Source organism: Procambarus clarkii, chromosome 23 (assembly GCF_040958095.1).
Source record: "Procambarus clarkii isolate CNS0578487 chromosome 23, FALCON_Pclarkii_2.0, whole genome shotgun sequence".
In the NCBI taxonomy this organism is placed as follows: Eukaryota; Metazoa; Arthropoda; class Malacostraca; order Decapoda; family Cambaridae; genus Procambarus; species Procambarus clarkii.
Genome location: NC_091172.1, coordinates 8386489 through 8404766, shown reverse-complemented (window position 1 = coordinate 8404766; position 18278 = coordinate 8386489). Strand labels below are relative to the sequence as shown.

Here is an 18278-nt window from a genome sequence, read left to right as displayed (position 1 = left end):
AATGAATGCACCAACCTTCAACCTGTTATCAGACTAAGGTCGTCCAACCTGGGTGGTCGATCCCAGACACATTCATCAGTTTTAAATTACTTCATATTCAAAATTTGTATTTTCTCAAATATATATATAGATTACATACTTTAATATATTGAATAGTTAGGCCTAACCTAGGTAAGGGTCTGTTGGTATGTGGAGTACGCGTACAAGCATTTAGAGAGGTGCAGTTTGAACAGAAGACGTCAACAAAGCACTGTTCAAGAGAAGAACATAGATCATCAGTTGTGAGTCGTGTGTAAACAGTTTTTCTTTCATAAACACGTTTTGTGGGGTGGATTTGGGAGCATTCGGCCATTGTTGAAGGGGGACGGGTTGCTGGCTCCGGCTGCATGGGCTGCCGCTTCACATCAACATGGAATGTCGAACACGAATTGTTTTGGTTTTTAAGCCAGTCAGGTGCATCCTGGTTGTCTGTTCTCACCGCAGCGTTATTTCTTATTCTCCCATTCGTCTTCCTGAGGCACAGAGGAACGCTTCAAAGAATGTAGGTCTGAGGACATGAGGTATGTGGCCAGTCAGGCATGTTTTGGTAAATCTTGTTTGTTCAGACAAGTCCAGTGTAATGTTTTCGATTGAAGGGTTGAGCATTTGTTTAAAGTGATTTGGATTCAATTCTCTGAAATAACCGTTGATAATAGAGGGAAAGACAAAGCTGCTTTATCAATAACAGCAGTCCCTGTGGCGAAGTGGTAATTAAAACACTCGCCTGGCATTTCGAGAGCGCTTTGCCCTGGGTTCGTATTCTGGCCGGGGAGGATTTATATGGCGCCAATCCATAACTGTAGCCTCTGTTCACCCAGCAGTGTATAGGTACCTGGCTGTTAAACAATTTGGCGGGTCGTATTCTGGGGAAAATCTGGATTAAGGACCTGCCCGAAATGCTGAGTGTGCGTGTGGCTGTTGAAGAATGTAAGAACTGTCGTATATGTAGACAAATAATCTTGTATATGTAAATAAATAAATAACGGATTCCTCTACACACGAGGGTCTCGTTCTGATGACAACGACCCAGCCCATCCTCCTAAGGTTTCCCAACGTCAAGAAACTGTCGAACTTAAGTGCCCTTATCTTAATCTACCAGAGGACCCAAAACACAACACGAGACAGTACATCAATTTCGCGAGCCGCTAACCATTTTCTAGTACGACAATTTTTTGCCTTATGTAGAGTATATGTCAAAATGCGACGTTCTGTTAAAGGTACAGATACACGATATAGTGTGAACCATACACTTGCCACGACGAGCTGTGGGGGGGGGGGTGTTCGTCTCTTAGTGTTGGTGCTGTACTGGTATCTCTGACGCCACGAGGACACAAAGTAACGGCGACACAGTTTCTGTACACAGGACACAGTTACTGTGTCCTCACTGACACATATTACACCTACAGTGTTTCCATTTTCTGATTCTCGCGTATTTGCGCTGTGGTTGTGCAGGTTTCGGATATGCTGTTACTGCCCCGTCAGCTGCGAGGGAGATTTGCTAAGAGAAAATCATTAATGGCTTTAATGAATAAAGAAGTTAGTACACAATGACATCACAATAATGTGATGTATCTCTGAGAAAATCTTTGGATCAGGACGGCATCAAACCAGCCTCCCCGGTCACCCCTGATACCCGCCCCCCCCCTAACCCGTAGACAACCAAGTCAATTAAGTCAATATGGTCGAAACTGACTTAACCTGGATTGAATTCATATATAATTGGGAACTCCAAATTTTGTAACTTTTAACCATATCTTGGTCCATCAGTTAAGGTGTGTGCGTGTCTGGGGGTGACTTCTTAGACGTTAACTTAGGACATGAAGCTGTGGGAGGTGATTTCCCAGACTGTTGAGGTGGGCTGGTGATTGGTGTTGTCTTGAGGGGGGCGTCGGGAACCCGAGCACCGGCTTGAATTATTGATAAGGCAGGGAACATGACCTTCAACATTGAGGCATTATTCCCTGTCACTCACTCGACACTTGCTTCTCAGTTAGGTGATGGACAAATCATTCAGCAGTTGGCAAGCCTGGCTGTAGTATGCTACTCACCTTAGAGCAACTCTCTCTCCTGTTCGCATATATATATATATATATATATATATATATATATATATATATATATATATATATATATATATATATATATATATATAACTGAAAACTCACACCCCAGAAGTGACTCGAACCCATACTCCCAGAAGCAACGCATCTGGTATGTACAAGACGCCTTAATCCACTTGACCATCACGACCGGACATAATGAGGTGATAGCCGAGGCTATTTGAACCACCCCACCGCCGGCACTCGGATAGTTATCTTGGGCATAGCATTTTACCAAATCACCTCATTCTTTGGGGCAACACGTGAGGAACACAAATTTGTGTTATTTGTGTTCCTCACGTGTTGCCCCAAAGAATGAGGTGATTTGGTAAAATGCTATGCCCAAGATAACTATCCGAGTGCCGGCGGTGGGGTGGTTCAAATAGCCTCGGCTATCACCTCATTATGTCCGGTCGTGATGGTCAAGTGGATTAAGGCGTCTTGTACATACCAGATGCGTTGCTTCTGGGAGTATGGGTTCGAGTCACTTCTGGGGTGTGAGTTTTCAGTTGCATATGTCCTGGGGACCATTCAGGCTTGTTCGCATATATATATATATATATATATATATATATATATATATATATATATATATATATAATATATACATGTATATCTATAGACATATATTTAATGTTGCAGTTTAACGCTGCAAATAATAATTAAGACAATGACAAACATCTTGTGAAATCATAGATTTATTACGGTTTATGACAAGATTTCGAATGACATCATCCTCAATAATCACCAGAGGAAAACAATATTATAAATCAAGACAGACGAAGTAATGATACAAGAAGCACAATATGAGTATTACATCCTTTGCTTGAATAATATAATACAGACTAATTCCCTTTATATTTATCAATAGTATATGTGATTAATATCTTGTTTTCTTCACTTGTACAACATTATTTATTGAAAGCGGTTAGACCTCCAAACAAAGTTTATTTGGAGTATATTTTGTATACACGTTGGTGTCCCGTATTTTCCACAAATTCTTGGATATGTGTTGCATTTATTCATGCAAATTGTATTATGATTTAAAGTGCCTGTCTGAATCTATGTTTTAAATTAAGGGAAAGTATAATCCTGCCATCCAAGGATTGGGAAAATATTGTACAGAAACTTGAGCTGTTGGCAAAATGCAAGTGAGTTATGATGACATTGAGTGAAGTAATTATTTTAATAAGGCACTTCTCAATAAATGAGTTACTACATATGGCTTTTACATGAGCAAAATTGATCATCAACACAAATTAACCTCGATTACTTTAATCCTATTACTCTATTTTTATGTAAACAAGTTGAAAACTCTATAATTTTCTTCATAAAATAATTTTCTTCTGGAAACATGATCAACATAGCTACGGCGAGAGAGAGAGAGAGACTGACACACAAACTTCAGGAAAGTTAATACAGAACTATGGGTCTACCTGTTGAAGTGAAAGGTGCATACTCTCGCTATAAAGCCTCTGGCAACAGGTTAGGTGAACAACAAGATGAAGACTTTGTTTCTCTCTCTCTCTCTCTCTCTCTCGCACGCACGCACGCACGCATGCACACGCATACACACAGGAGTCATTGCTGTAAACAACCGATAGCTGGAAAGGCGGGATCCAAGAGTCAATGCTCGATCCTGCAAGCACAAATAGGTGAGTACAAATAGGTGAGTACACACTTACACACACAGGGGGGGGCCTGGTAGCCTGGTGGATAGCACGCAGGACTCGTAATTCTGTGGCGCAGGTTTGATTCCCGCACTAGGCAGAAACAAATGGGCAAAGTTTCTTTCACCCTGAATGCCCCTGTTACCTAGCAGTAAATAGGTACCTGGGAGTTAGTCAGCTGTCACGGGCTGCTTCCTGGGGTGTGTGCGTGTGGTGTGGGGAAAAAAAGTAGTAAACAGTTGATTGACAGTTGAGAGGCGGGCCGAAAGAGCCAAGCTCAACCCCCCGCAAACACAACTAAGTGAATACAACTAGGTGAATACACACAGCCAGCCTGGCATATGCCAGATTGGACAACATAAGAACGGTATTCAGAAACTTGTGTAAGGAATCATTCAGAACTTTGTATACCACATATGTCAGGCCAATCCTGGAGTATGCGGCCCCAGCATGGAGCCCGTACCTTGTCAAGCACAAGACGAAGCTGGAAAAAGTTCAAAGGTATGCCACTAGACTTGTCCCAGAACTAAGAGGCATGAGTTACGAGGAAAGGCTGCGGGAAATGCATCTTACGACACTGGAAGACAGAAGAGTAAGGGGAGACATGATCACAACCTACAAAATCCTCAAAGAAATCGACCGGGTAAATAAGGATAAACTATTCAACATTGATGGTACGCGAACAAGGGGACACAGGTGGAAACTGAGTACCCACATGAGCCACAGGGACGTTAGAAAGAACTTTTTCAGTGTCAGAGTAGTTAACAGATGGAATGCATTAGGCAGTGATGTGGTGGAGGCTGACTCCATACACAGTTTCAAATGTAGATATGATGGAGCCCAGTAGGCTCAGGAATCTGTACACCAGTTGATTGACAGTTGAGAGGCGGGGGCCAAAGAGCCAAAGCTCAACCCTCGCAAGCACAAATAGGTGAGTACATTAACAACTACTAACAATAGTAGTTGTTAGCTAACTACTATTGTTAGCTACTACTAAAAATAGTAGTTAGTAACAGTTGATTGATTGACAGTTGAGAGGCGGGCCGAAAGAGCAGAGCTCAACTCCCGCAAGCACAACTAGGTGAGTACACACAAACACCTTGCAAATAAAAAAAAAATCTAAGAAGTTCATAAGACTTATTACACAACTAATATTAAAAGTATGCATGAGCTACGAAGACTACTTAAATGAATTAAATCTTGGAACATTGGAAGATAAAACAACCAGAAGAGACATGATTCAGATGTGTAAGATACTAATAGAAATAAACAAAGGGGACAAGAAAACTTGTAAAGAAACGCAATGATAGGTCCCTGAAAAAAAGCACTTTAGTTGGAAGATGTAGGAGAGAATTCTTATATTGGTGTTCCTGTGGATGGGTGTAGATGTTGATTAAAGAAGTGGTGGTGATCAGAGCAATACTTGCAATGAGTCAGTGTAGTGGGGGTAAGTCACTACCCATGTACTGATGTAAGTCACTACCCATGTACTGTTGTAAGTCACTACCCATGTACTGTTGTAAGTCACTACCCATGTACTGTTGTAAGTCACTACCCATGTACTGTTGTAAGTCACTACCCATGTACTGATGTAAGTCACTACCCATGTACTGTTGTAAGTCACTACCCATGTACTGTTGTAAGTCACTACCCATGTACTGTTGTAAGTCACTACCCATGTACTGTTGTAAGTCACTACCCATGTACTGTTGTAAGTCATTCCCCATGTACTGTTGTAAGTCATTCCCCATGTACTGTTGTAAGTCACTACCCATGTACTGTTGTAAGTCACTACACATGTACTGTTGTAAGTCACTACACATGTACTGTTGTAAGTCACTACACATGTACTGTTGTAAGTCACTACACATGTACTGTTGTAAGTCACTACACATGTACTGTTGTAAGTCACTACACATGTACTGTTGTAAGTCACTACCCATGTACTGTTGTAAGTCACTACACATGTACTGTTGTAAGTCACTACCCATGTACTGTTGTAAGTCACTACCCATGTACTGTTGTAAGTCACTACACATGTACTGTTGTAAGTCACTACCCATGTACTGTTGTAAGTCACTACCCATGTACTGTTGTAAGTCATTCCGCATGTACTGTTGTAAGTCACTACCCATGTACTGTTGTAAGTCACTACCCATGTACTGTTGTAAGTCATTCCCCATGTACTGTTGTAAGTCATTCCCCATGTACTGTTGTAAGTCACTACCCATGTACTGTTGTAAGTCACTACCCATGTACTGTTGTAAGTCATTCCCCATGTACTGTTGTAAGTCATTCCCCATGTACTGTTGTAAGTCACTACCCATGTACTGTTGTAAGTCACTACACATGTACTGTTGTAAGTCACTACACATGTACTGTTGTAAGTCATTACACATGTACTGTTGTAAGTCACTACACATGTACTGTTGTAAGTCACTACACATGTACTGTTGTAAGTCACTACACATGTACTGTTGTAAGTCACTACACATGTACTGTTGTAAGTCACTACACATGTACTGTTGTAAGTCACTACACATGTACTGTTGTAAGTCACTACACATGTACTGTTGTAAGTCACTACACATGTACTGTTGTAAGTCACTACCCATGTACTGATGTAAGTCACTACACATGTACTATCTTGAAGTTATCTTGAGATGATTTCGCGGCTTTTAGTGTCCCCGCGGCCCGGTCCTCGACCAGGCCTCCACCCCCAGGAAGCAGCCTGTGACAGCTGACTAACACCAGAGACCCAGGTACCTATTTTACTGCTAGGTAACAGGGGCATAGGGTGAAAGAAACTCTGCCCATTATTTCTCGCCGGCGCCTGGGATCGAACCCAGGACCACAGTATCACAAATCCCGCGTGCTGTCCGCTCGGCCGACGGGCTCCCCCACCGGTAGTGACTTACTGTTGTAAGCCACTACACATGTACTGTTGTCTGTTGTATCTGAAGTCTCATGGCGACTAACCTTCCTTTTGATGACTTCCTCGACATATCCATTAGAGTATCCATTACTGATCAGGACAACAACACATTTTACCCTGGGCGTGGTGAAATTCCATCTGGTCGACCAGCAAATCCAACAGTGTTACTGTTAGCTAACAGAGATGTCACTGACTTTGTCGAGTCGTGAGTGCCAACCGCATGATTTTCCACAGTGCAGGCCATGCAATCCATATTCGTCAGCATCTGCCTCGCCGCAAATACACCTATGAACAGTGTGGATAAAAGGGCAGCAAGACGGAGAGCGACTGCAATACGGAGCTCCTGCGGATCAAGATGTGTGCCTGTCGCAGACATAAAGACTGCCAATAGGAAGTCCCCTGCATGGGGAGCCTGCACATCTGTGAGGCGTGCACGATCACTGGGGGTTGTTGCAGACAAAGAAGCTGTGGCTTCTTTGTCTACAATGGGGCTGTCTCAGCTGGATTGTTTCTTGGCTTTCAGCAGGGCTGAGGTGCTGGGGTCTGCCAGGGTACCACCTGTGAGGAGAACATGTTTATATATAAATGTATATTTATAAATACACAAAAAATCTGATATGCTATGAAATTCGTTTATACTTTAGAAGCCGTGAAATATAACTTAGTTTTAAGTTTAACAACAAAACCAGAAACATGTTTTCCACTGGTAATCAGACACAATATTTGTGGACCATCACGTAAAATTCTTGAGTGACTGAGTGGCCATAGACTTGGTAATCCGACTCTGCCAATGTGCAGCAGTATTGAAAGTCTTCAACATGTGGCGCAACACTGAAACACCCGCAGGAATAATTCTGTAAATGTAGAGTGCTCCTGGTAAATGTAGCGAAATATTAGATATTTTTGGTGGTAAATGTAGCGCAATACGAGGTAATCCTGGGAATTGTACTATAACGTACGGTATTCCTTTAAGTGAGGAGAAATGGAACTTATTCACAGGGAAAATGTGGTGGTATGATAGGAGTATTTTTTGAAAAATGAAGTGGAATGTGAGTAACATCTTTGGTGAGATGGTGGAATGTGAGTAATATCTTTGATAACATTTCGGACTGCAATATTCCAGTGAGGAATATCGGGAAAATATTTCAATGGAATAAAATGTAAGGATAAGATCTCTTAAAGAATTTCATGCACTAAGAAATTTAATTATGTTCGTAAATTGGAGTGAATTAGAACCTAATAGCTGAGGTGGGAGGGGGGAGGGGGGAGGGGCTGAGGTGGATGCTAGGAGGGGGGGAGGGGCTGAGGTGGATGCTAGGAGGGGGGGAGGGGCTGAGGTGGATGCTAGGAGGGGGGGAGGGGCTGAGGTAGATGCTGGGAGGGGGGGAGGAGCTGAGGTGGATGCTGGGAGGGGGGAGGAGTTGAGATGGATGCTGGGAGGGGGGGAGGAGCTGAGGTGGATGCTGGGAGGGGGGGAGGAGCTGAGGTGGATGCTGGGAGGGGGGAGGAGCTGAGGTGGATGCTGGGAGGGGGGGAGGAGCTGAGGTGGATGCTGGGAGGGGGGGAGGAGCTGAGGTGGATGCTGGGAGGGGGGGAGGAGCTGAGGTGGATGCTGGGAGGGGGGGAGGAGCTGAGGTGGATGCTGGGAGGGGGGAGGAGCTGAGGTGGATGCTGGGAGGGGGGAGGAGTTGAGGTGGATGCTGGGAGGGGGGGAGGAGCTGAGGTGGATGCTGGGAGGGGGGGAGGGGCTGAGGTGGATGCTGGGAGGGGGGGAGGGGCTAAGGTGGATGGTGGGAGGCGGGGAGGGGCTGAGGTGGGTGCTGGGAGGGGGGGAGGGGCTGAGGTGGATGCTGAGAGGAGATGGGAGAGTAAGATGACATCTTCCAAAAAAATTAAGCAACACACTAACATTTATTTTCCACTCTATAAAATTGTTCCCTAAGTTAAACATCGTTCAATCTACAGTAACAACTTTCCCTCTGCTTCTGCCTCAGCACATTACCCTTCCCCCTTCACCAAAAATTAAATAAACAAATTTATATTATCTTTACCACAAACATTAATAATTCCATTAGATTCCCCCCCCCCCCTCCCGCCTCATGTGTGTTCAAGAAAGCATTGATTCTGCTGGAATTCACAGGCGTGTGAACATCTCTTCCGAACACTCTCCAAGTGTTCCGTATTTCCTCACAGTTCCCCTTGAGTATGGAAATTTCAGGATATTTAATGGCGTTGTCTTCCCTGTGGCACCTGGCACTCTCCCTGACCTTGGCACTCTCTCCCGCTCGGGGCCAAACATGGTTTCGTCACTTTTTGTCTTCAGAAGAACTTGAAAAGTTATGATCCAATAATTTAGCTTACAAACATTACGAAAGAAGGTTTGTAAAGTTTGAAATTATTTATTTATAATTTATATATATGTTAAAAATTATTGCTCCTTAAAAAATGTGAAAAAAATATTATTTCGTATAGTTAATATGATTTTTATTGTCTCCTGTTCTGTGACTCATTCCCGTTCTCATTGCTTCATCGCATGGGGTACCCGGTGGTGCTCGGGTCGACCCGGTGGTGCTCGGGTCGACCCGGTGGGCGAGTTGACCACAAAAATATTGCAATATTCAAGCGCTGGGATTCCGGTTCGAGACGCTGCCGGTCTCCACCGATGTCGTAAGGCTCGCCAGCAGTCAACCTGCACAACTGGGTGACGCTAGCCCTTAGCGTCTGGCCTCCAACCTCAGACAGAGAAACCCAAATTTCTCTAATACACTCACGATCACATCAAATATATATTTTTAACATAAACCTAACCAAGTATCAGAACAGAAGATCGGCTGCCGCACCTACAGCAAGAGAGCAGCAGCCACAGCGGGAGAAGGTCTGTGCCACCAACAGTATGACTGCTGTGGCACCAGTAGAGGTAAATCTGTGGCACTAAGAGAAGGAGGGTGGAGATGCCACCCAGGAGGGGGGCTGTGGCACCCATGGGAACGCTGCGGCACCCACAGGAACACTGCGGCACCCACAGGAACGCTGCGGCACCCACATGAACGCTGGGTTTACCAGGAACTTCCTGTACTTCAACTCACCACATGTAAGACGTTAATGTCAACTGCATCAATATCTAGCGTCATTAACAATCTACTTGGAGATACAGTGTTATTCGTCTTCGTGGTTCAGTAGTCTTGGACGGACCATAGGCTGGTCAAACTTCACTTTATTCTTGCAGTCGATCTGCCCGAGGTCAGTTATACACACCTGATTTCATTTATTCAGCACCAGCTCTTCAAAGCAAACATGTCTGGTATATGTTTAAACGTTAATGTAGTTCCACATATAGACATCAAAGGCCATTACTTTTATAAGAACCAGAACGTCATTAGGTAGAGAGGATGAGTCAAATAACATGTGCAAACTTTCCAAATGAAATTAAACTACTTGGGAGATGAAATAAAATAAATAAGAAAATCAATACATGTTAGAGAGAGGGTGACTGAGTGTCTCGCTGCACAAGGTTAGAGGGAGGTCCTGGTGCTGGTTGTGAGCACTAGTAAACATTGAGGATTACTGGTGATTTTATCTGGAGTTTCAGTAGTGGGGTGGGCGTCGGCCCAGTTCAATCATGGAGGGTGGGGCGCGGCTGCAATACCACTCCTTCAAGAAGTTTGTGGATGTGAAATGTTCGGCCCAGAGTCCATAGACTTAAGCATTTGAGTAACAGGTGACGGTATAAAAAGCTATGATTTGTTCTGATCTGAAACCTATATCTATGGGCAGCACAAAACGTCCACCAGACTGTGCGACACAGTGGTTGCAGGGATCAGGTTGGGTGACCGGTACCTGTGGCAGGTGGCTATAGGTGACGGATCTCCCAATCCTGAGCACTCCAGGTGTAAACTATGTGAGCAGGAACTGCGGCATGATTTCCCACACTATATCACCGAATGTCCAGTTATTAGACCATTCAGGCCCGTTGGCACCAGGTACCTGGAGCTTTGCAATTACTTTATTCACTCTTGTGTTCTTGAAGATATCCTCATAATGCACTCAGAGTTTGCCAGTGCAGACTACTTATCACATGCCTCTGTATGACTAACCATCCTGGTTATATATATATATATATATATATATATATATATATATATATATATATATATATATATATATATATATATATATATATATATATATATATATATATATATATTAGTATATTTTGGTAGCAGTCTTTCCTGTAGACATATATTATTAAATATGACCGAAAAAGTAAGATTAATAATTCTAACACGAATTTTCTCAATCTTTCGTACAAAAGAAATGTACGAAAGATTGAGAAAATTCGTGTTAGAATTATTAATCTTACTTTTTGGTCATATTTAATAATATATATATATATATATATATATATATATATATATATATATATATATATATATATATATATATATATATATATATATATATAATATATATATAATATATATATATATAATATATATATATATATATATATATATATATATATATATATATATATATATATATATATATATATATAATACCTATTTTGTGTGATGGGTATTTTTAGCATTATGTGGCTAGCTTTTAATGTACTCCCTTTCATATACTTTAGGGTAGCTGCACAAATGCATATGTACCTAAATGTGTTAATAAAAAAATCAGATTTGCAATTTATAGGTCCCGTTATATTAAAAATGTTCTCCAACAACTGACTGTTCAAATATTTAATTCTACCAGTTAATTTTATTCCTTTTTTTAACTAGGCATTATTTTTTTTAAGTAAAACTGAAATGTTATCTGTTTATATTATTTATACAATTAAATAATTGTTACTTGAAGCCTTTCTTAATATTATTTTGCTCGTTTTGTTTAACATTATTTTTATTCATTATTTCCTTCCTTTTGATTTCATATCGCTTATCTTTTCTCTGGTCTGAACAGTTTTCGATGTTCCTTTGGTTTATTCCTGTTTACTCTGTCTTCCTCTGACCTCATTGCCTTCATTACCCTTCACTCAGCCTCTCCCCAATACATCATCTTCTGTCTCTGTTATTCCTTCATTTTTACTTTAACAACGGTCATGTAAACTACCCAATAGCAAGTTGTTCCATTGGTACCAACAAGGTGTTCTGTGGGTACGGCTATTTGAAAGGTGTTATTGTTCAATGAGGTACGTAACGGGGGGGGGGGGGGGGAGGGGATGATAGTGCGGTGGGTGATGGGCCTTAATTTATATGTTAGGGAGAGAGGTTGTGGGGTTGGAGAACAAGAAGTCTTGGGATGAAGGTTATCTTCTTGGTATGATTTCGGGGCTTAACGTTCCCGCGGCCCGGTCCTCAACCAGGCCTCCTATTTGTTACACCCCCCAGGAAGCAGCCCGTAGCAGTTGTCTAACTCCCAGGTACCTATTTACTGCTAGGTAACAGGCGCATCAGGGGGGAAAGAAACTTTTTGCCCATTTTTCTCCGCCTTCACCGAGGATCGAGCCCGGAACCTCAGGACTACGAATCCGAAGCGCTATCCACTCTTCTGTCAAACCCCCTGACAGAATTGATCTTTGCTAGAATTCTCTCTCTTGTGATCTCATCCTTGAATACTATTTATCAAACAATTCTTTGCCTTGCTATACCAGCCAAGGCATGAAAACCTCCTCCATATTGCTATGAGCTCCCTCCATCTGTACCCATTTTTCAGGATCTGTGTCACAACAAATCTGTTCATTGATTTCCACCCTTCCTGGGTGGACAATGACTACACCTCTCTCCCTTTCCAGCAGGTGGTTAGTGCACCTTGCTACTCAGTGTAACTTCCTTCGCTGCGACATGGCTTCTAGGATCTTTCTTGCCATTTATGCAAATGAGACCAACATTGTAGAAGTCTTTCCCCCCCCCTTGAGAGATTCCCAGCTACCTTGGGGGGCTGCTTGTCTGGCACAGAACATGACAATCAGCTTCGAGGCTCTTTAAGCTTCTTAGGACTTGTATCTCCATCTTTGGTACTCTCAGTTCACTTTAAAGGCCGTTTTGTGTTCCCTAATATTTGTTTCTTATCTCGGTCTCTTATTTATTTCTCACCATAACCAGGTCACTGTGTCATTAAATGACTCGGCCACTCCCTTCCCTCCACCAGTGTTCTGTTGTTCCTTGTCTGTGTTTGTTCCTTGTTCTACGGGGTTGGGTTAGAACTAGAAGAGACGAGAGAGAGAGAGAGAGAGAGAGAGAGAGAGAGAGAGAGAGAGAGAGAGAGAGAGAGAGAGAGAGAGAGAGAGAGAGAGAGAGAGAGAGAGAGAGAGAGAGAGAGAGAAAAAAAAAAGAGAGAGAGAGAGAGAGAGAGATAGGGGAGGAGACAGATAGCGGGGGAGAGAGATAGGGGAGGAGACAGATAGCGGGGGAGAGAGAGGAGGAGAAATTGGCAGAGAGAGGGGGGGGAGAAAGAGAAAGAGATCAAGAGAGAGAAGGGAGGGAGGGGCAGGAGAGAGTGTGAGGGGGAGAGAGAGAGTGAGGTTCAGAGAGGTCTGGTGGAGGTCATGAAGGTGTGTGTGAGTCAGTGTTTCCCTACCATGGAAATTTTAAATAAAGCTTATTTGTTGTCAGTTTAATTATATGAGGTGGAGTAGTAAATCTTTTCTATATTGGAACTGTAGATATGATATTCCCTTGTTAACCAATGAAGGAAAACAAGACTTTTGGAGGTTGTCTGCGTCCTAATGCTGCAAACACACTTGTGAGACCTTTTAGTGCTGTGACGTGCCTTGTCTGCCGCCTCTCCCTCTGTTTATCTGTGTTTCCTTTTATTATCTTCTACCATTACCTGTCACTTACTCATCTTTTCTCTTGAAACTCTTTACCTTTATCATGTTGTCATTTTGCTTACCCACCTCACCGTTTTCATTATTGGCAGATATTTTCTGTTGAATTTGACCAGGTCTACAAGTGACACCCTCGCTCGGGTGAGGTGGTGTTAACAGCGACATCTTCCCTTAAACTCCCTCAATGTCCCAATATTGTCTAGGAAAATCGTTTTACCCATTTAACTCGTCACCGAAAATCTCGTTCTCGTAGCGAAGAGCGTTCTCTCTCTCGCTGGCTTCCAAGTACAATTTTGTTTACAAAAAGGTGGAAGCTGACCAATGTGGCTCACATGTGTGTCTGTATGTTGTGTGTGTGTATGAATGGAATGGAACTATCAGGAGAAAGCGCCGTGACATTAAGTCCATATAGCACTTGGAAGCGATCAGGATAAGCTCACATTCTCAAGCCACAATCGACTTGAGAATGGTCCAGGACGGACCGAAACGTCGTCGTCCCTTCTCTTTCTAGTGTGTGGTTTGGTCAACAAATTTCAGCCTCGTTATTGTGAATCCTCGTCTGCATCAGGATAAGTATTTGTGTGTGGGAGTAAATAAAAAATAACACGTGATGAATATTGCGAAAAGTTGTGACCAAGCCGGGAAGTGGAACATGAAATAGTGGAGCTCTTTTTGTGCCTATTTCAACATATATTGATAGGTTGAAATAGAAACAGAATATATATATATATATATATATATATATATATATATATATATATATATATATATATATATATATATATATATATATATATATGAAAAAATCTGGGGTGTGAGTTTTCAGTTATATATATATATATATATATATATATATATATATATATATATATATATATATATATATATATATATATATATATATATATATATATATATATATATATATAATATATATATATATATATATATATATATATATATATATATATATATATATATATATATATATATATATATATATATATATATATATATATATATAATATATATATATATATATATATATATATATATATATATATATATATATATATATATATATTAAAATATATATGTTTAAAATTTACTATGGAGACTGAAATTGATAAATGTTTGCCATTCCTAGATGTACGTATTCATAGGGAAGATTTTTCACTAAAGTTTAGTGTCTACAGAAAACCTACGAATAATATATCTTATGTTCATTATTTCTCAGGGCAAAGATACAATGTGAAAAAAATCCATTTTTTCCTCTATGTATCTAAGAGCTCTTAGGGTAGTTAGTCCAGAATTTTTAGATGAAGAGTTTAAGAATATTGATTCTATTGGTCTCAAGCTTCGTTATCCACTGAGTTTTTTGGAAGTTTGCCGTAGCAAAGCACGTCGTTCATAAGATATGCAGTGAAAAAATTCGCCCAAAGAATATGTTATGTTTACCACATTTTTCTGGGTTTCAAAATATGGTCAATGCCTTGAAACGTTTTGATATACATGTATTGTTTAGCTACGAAAATACTATTGGTAAGCTATTAGTCAGAAACAACCCTCGTAATGATAATTGTGTCATTTATAAAATATCTTGTAAAGACTGTAATAAGTTCTATGTTGGGCAAACATCTAATGATTTGAAATGTAGAATTTCGCAACATAAATACTCTGTAAGACATGGCCAATTGTCTAATGCTTTGTTTGTTCATCTGTCAGAAGATGCTCACCAAATTGATTGGGAGATGGCTTCTTCAATAACGAATTGTAAAATCACTTTCAAATAGAACATAATTAAATCTGCTTTAATACAGATTACAGAAGAATGTAATTTGAACATTAGCAGTGGTTTATATAACTTAGATCCATTTTTGATCAATTAAAGGGCGATTTGAGTAGGATCATTGGAACACATTTGTCTCACTAATTCATTGTAAATATTTACTATCTTATGCTATTATTATCCATGTGTGGCCCTATTAATGCACGCTCTTATGTTGTAGGATCATAAACCATTAGTGGGAATAAATGGAAGTTGCCTTATTCGGGCCAATAGGCCTTCCGCAGTTCTTGTGCGGTTCTTATTTATATCCACCTAATTCCCATTTATTTTTCATTGTACCTCACTTCACATCACCTCTTTCTCCTGCCTATATATATGTCCAATACTTGACTTGTAAATCATTCCTTCTGAAGATGTGTTAATATACGAAAGTACTTAAGGAAATTCCTGTTTCAATTCTTCCTCCGTGGTCTGACACTGTCACATTTTTAATCACGTTTATATTTTTCGTGATTTACACACACACACACACACACACACACACACACACACACACACACACACACACACACACACACACACACACACACACACACACACACACACTTTCCAGTAACACATCTGGAAAGAAGAGACTTCGTGACAACCAATCAACATGGGTTCAGGGAGGGTAAATCTTGCCTTACAGGCTTAATAGAATTCTACGAACAGATGACAAAGATTAAGCAAGAAAGAGAAGGACTTCATTTTTTTGGACTGTCGGAAAGTCTTTGACACACTACCCCATAAAAGGCTGATACATAATCTGGAGATACAGGCAGGAGTAACTGCTAGGGCGCTCCAATGGATAAGGGAGTACCTAAGCAATAGGAAGCAGAGAGTTACAGTGAGGGGTGAGATCTCAGTTTGGCGTGAAGCCACCAGTGGAGTCCCACAGGGCTCTGTACTCGGACCTATCCTGTTTCTGATATACGTAAATGATCTACCAGAAGGTATAGACTCATTCCACTCAATATTTGCTGACGACGCCAAAAATATGAGAAGGATTAAGACAGAGGAGGAGAGCTTGAGGCTTCAAGAAGACCTGGACAAGCTGCAGGAATGGTCAAACAAATGGTTGTTAGAGTTCAACCCAAGCAAATGTAATGTAATGTAGATAGTGGTAGGAAGCAGGAGACCAGATACAAGGTATCATTTGGGAGATGAAATACTTCAAGAGTCAGAGAGAGATAGAAAGACCTGGGGGTTGATATCACCCCAGACCTGTCCCCTGAAGCTCATATCAAGAGGATAACATCAGCGACATGTGCCAGGTTGGCTAACATAAGAACGGCCTTTAGAAACTTGTGTAAGGAATCTTTCAGAACATTATATACCACATATGTCAGACCAATCCTGGAGTATGCGGCTCCAGCATGGAGTCAAGCATAAGACTAAAGTGGTAAAGGTTCAAAGGTTTGCCACCAGACTAGTACCCGAGCTGAGAGGTATGAGCTACGAGGAGTGACTACGGGAATTAAACCTCACTTCATTGGAAGACAGAAGAGTTAGGGGGGACATGATCAACACATTCAAGATTCTCAAGGGAATCGACAGGGTAGATAAAGACAGGCTATTTAACACAAGGAGCACACTCACTAGGGGACACAGGTGGAAACTGAGTGCCCAAATGAGCCACAGAGATATTAGAAAAAACTTTTTTAGTGTCAGAGTGGTTGACAAATGGAATGCATTAGGAAGTGATGTGGTGGAGGCTGACTCCATACACAGTTTCAAGTGTAGATATGATAGAGCCCAATAGGCTCAGGAACCTGTACACCTGTTGATTGACGGTGTACAGTACTCCATCACCTTGCATGGTATACAAGTCAAGGACACTGGACTAATGTTCAGTGCCTCTTGCCTGTCGCCCTTTTTGTATATTGGGACCACATTAGCCGTCTTCCATATTTTTGGTAGGTCTTCCGTCTCCAGTGACTTACTATACACTATGGCGAGTGGCAAGCAAAGTGCTCCTGCACTCTCTTTCAAAATCCATGGTGAGATCCCGTCTGGACCAACAGCCTTACTCACATCCAGATCTAACTTTTGACCTCATCTCTTGTAAATTCGAACCCTTCCAAGGCCGCCTGGTTTACTGCCACCTCTCCTAGCTCAGTGACCTCACCTTATTCTGTTTTGAAGATCTCCTGGAGCTTCTTGTTATGTTCTACACACACCTCTTTGTCATTCTCTGTATACCTCTCCTCACCCGTTCTAAGTTTCATCATCTGTTCCTTCACTGTTGTTTTCCTCCTGATGTGACTGTGGAGTAGCTTTGGTTCGGTCTTGGCTTTCTTTGCTATATCATTTTCATACCTTTTCTCAGCTGCTCTTCTCACACTAACATACTCGTTCCTGGTTCTCTGATAACTCTCTCTACTGTCTTGTGTTCCGTTATTTCGAAATTTCTCCCACGTCTTTTTGTTCAGCTCCTTTGCTTTCATAATTGACCTAGTAATCCATGGATTCTTCTTTTGATTCTCGGATTTTTCCTTGTGTGTGTGTGTGTCTGTGTGTGTGTATTCACCTAGTGCTTGCGGGGATTGAGCTCTGCTCTTTCGCCTCTCAACTGTCTATCAACCTTTTTTTCTCTCACACACACACACACACACACACACACACACACACACACACACACACACACACACACACACAGAGGAAGCAGCCCGTAACAGCTGTCTAATTCCCACGTACCTATTTACTACTAGGTAACAGGGGGCATCAAGGTGAAAGAAACTCTGCCCATTTTGTTTCTCGCCGGCGCCGGGAATCGAACCCCGGTCCACAGGACTACGCATCCAGCGAGCTATCCATTCAGCCTCGGGCGCCTGAAACGTGTTAAATATCCCATCCTTGTCTACCCCACAAACACACACAC

The 18278-nt window shown here is 41.5% G+C and overlaps 1 protein-coding gene across 1 annotated transcript; it reads right to left on the bottom strand.

Moving 5' to 3' along the window:
* Positions 1-5241: 5241 nt before the first annotated feature.
* Positions 5242-6447, bottom strand: LOC138367674 (uncharacterized). Its single transcript, XM_069329633.1, has one exon. It carries the CDS (start codon positions 6445-6447, stop codon positions 5242-5244), a length of 1206 nt encoding a protein of 401 aa, XP_069185734.1.
* Positions 6448-18278: the final 11831 nt, after the last annotated feature.

Excerpts from the sequence above, each read along its gene's own strand:
- LOC138367674 (XM_069329633.1), bottom strand. The coding sequence starts at position 6,447 with ATGTGTAGTGACTTACATCAGTACATGGGTAGTGACTTACAACAGTAC.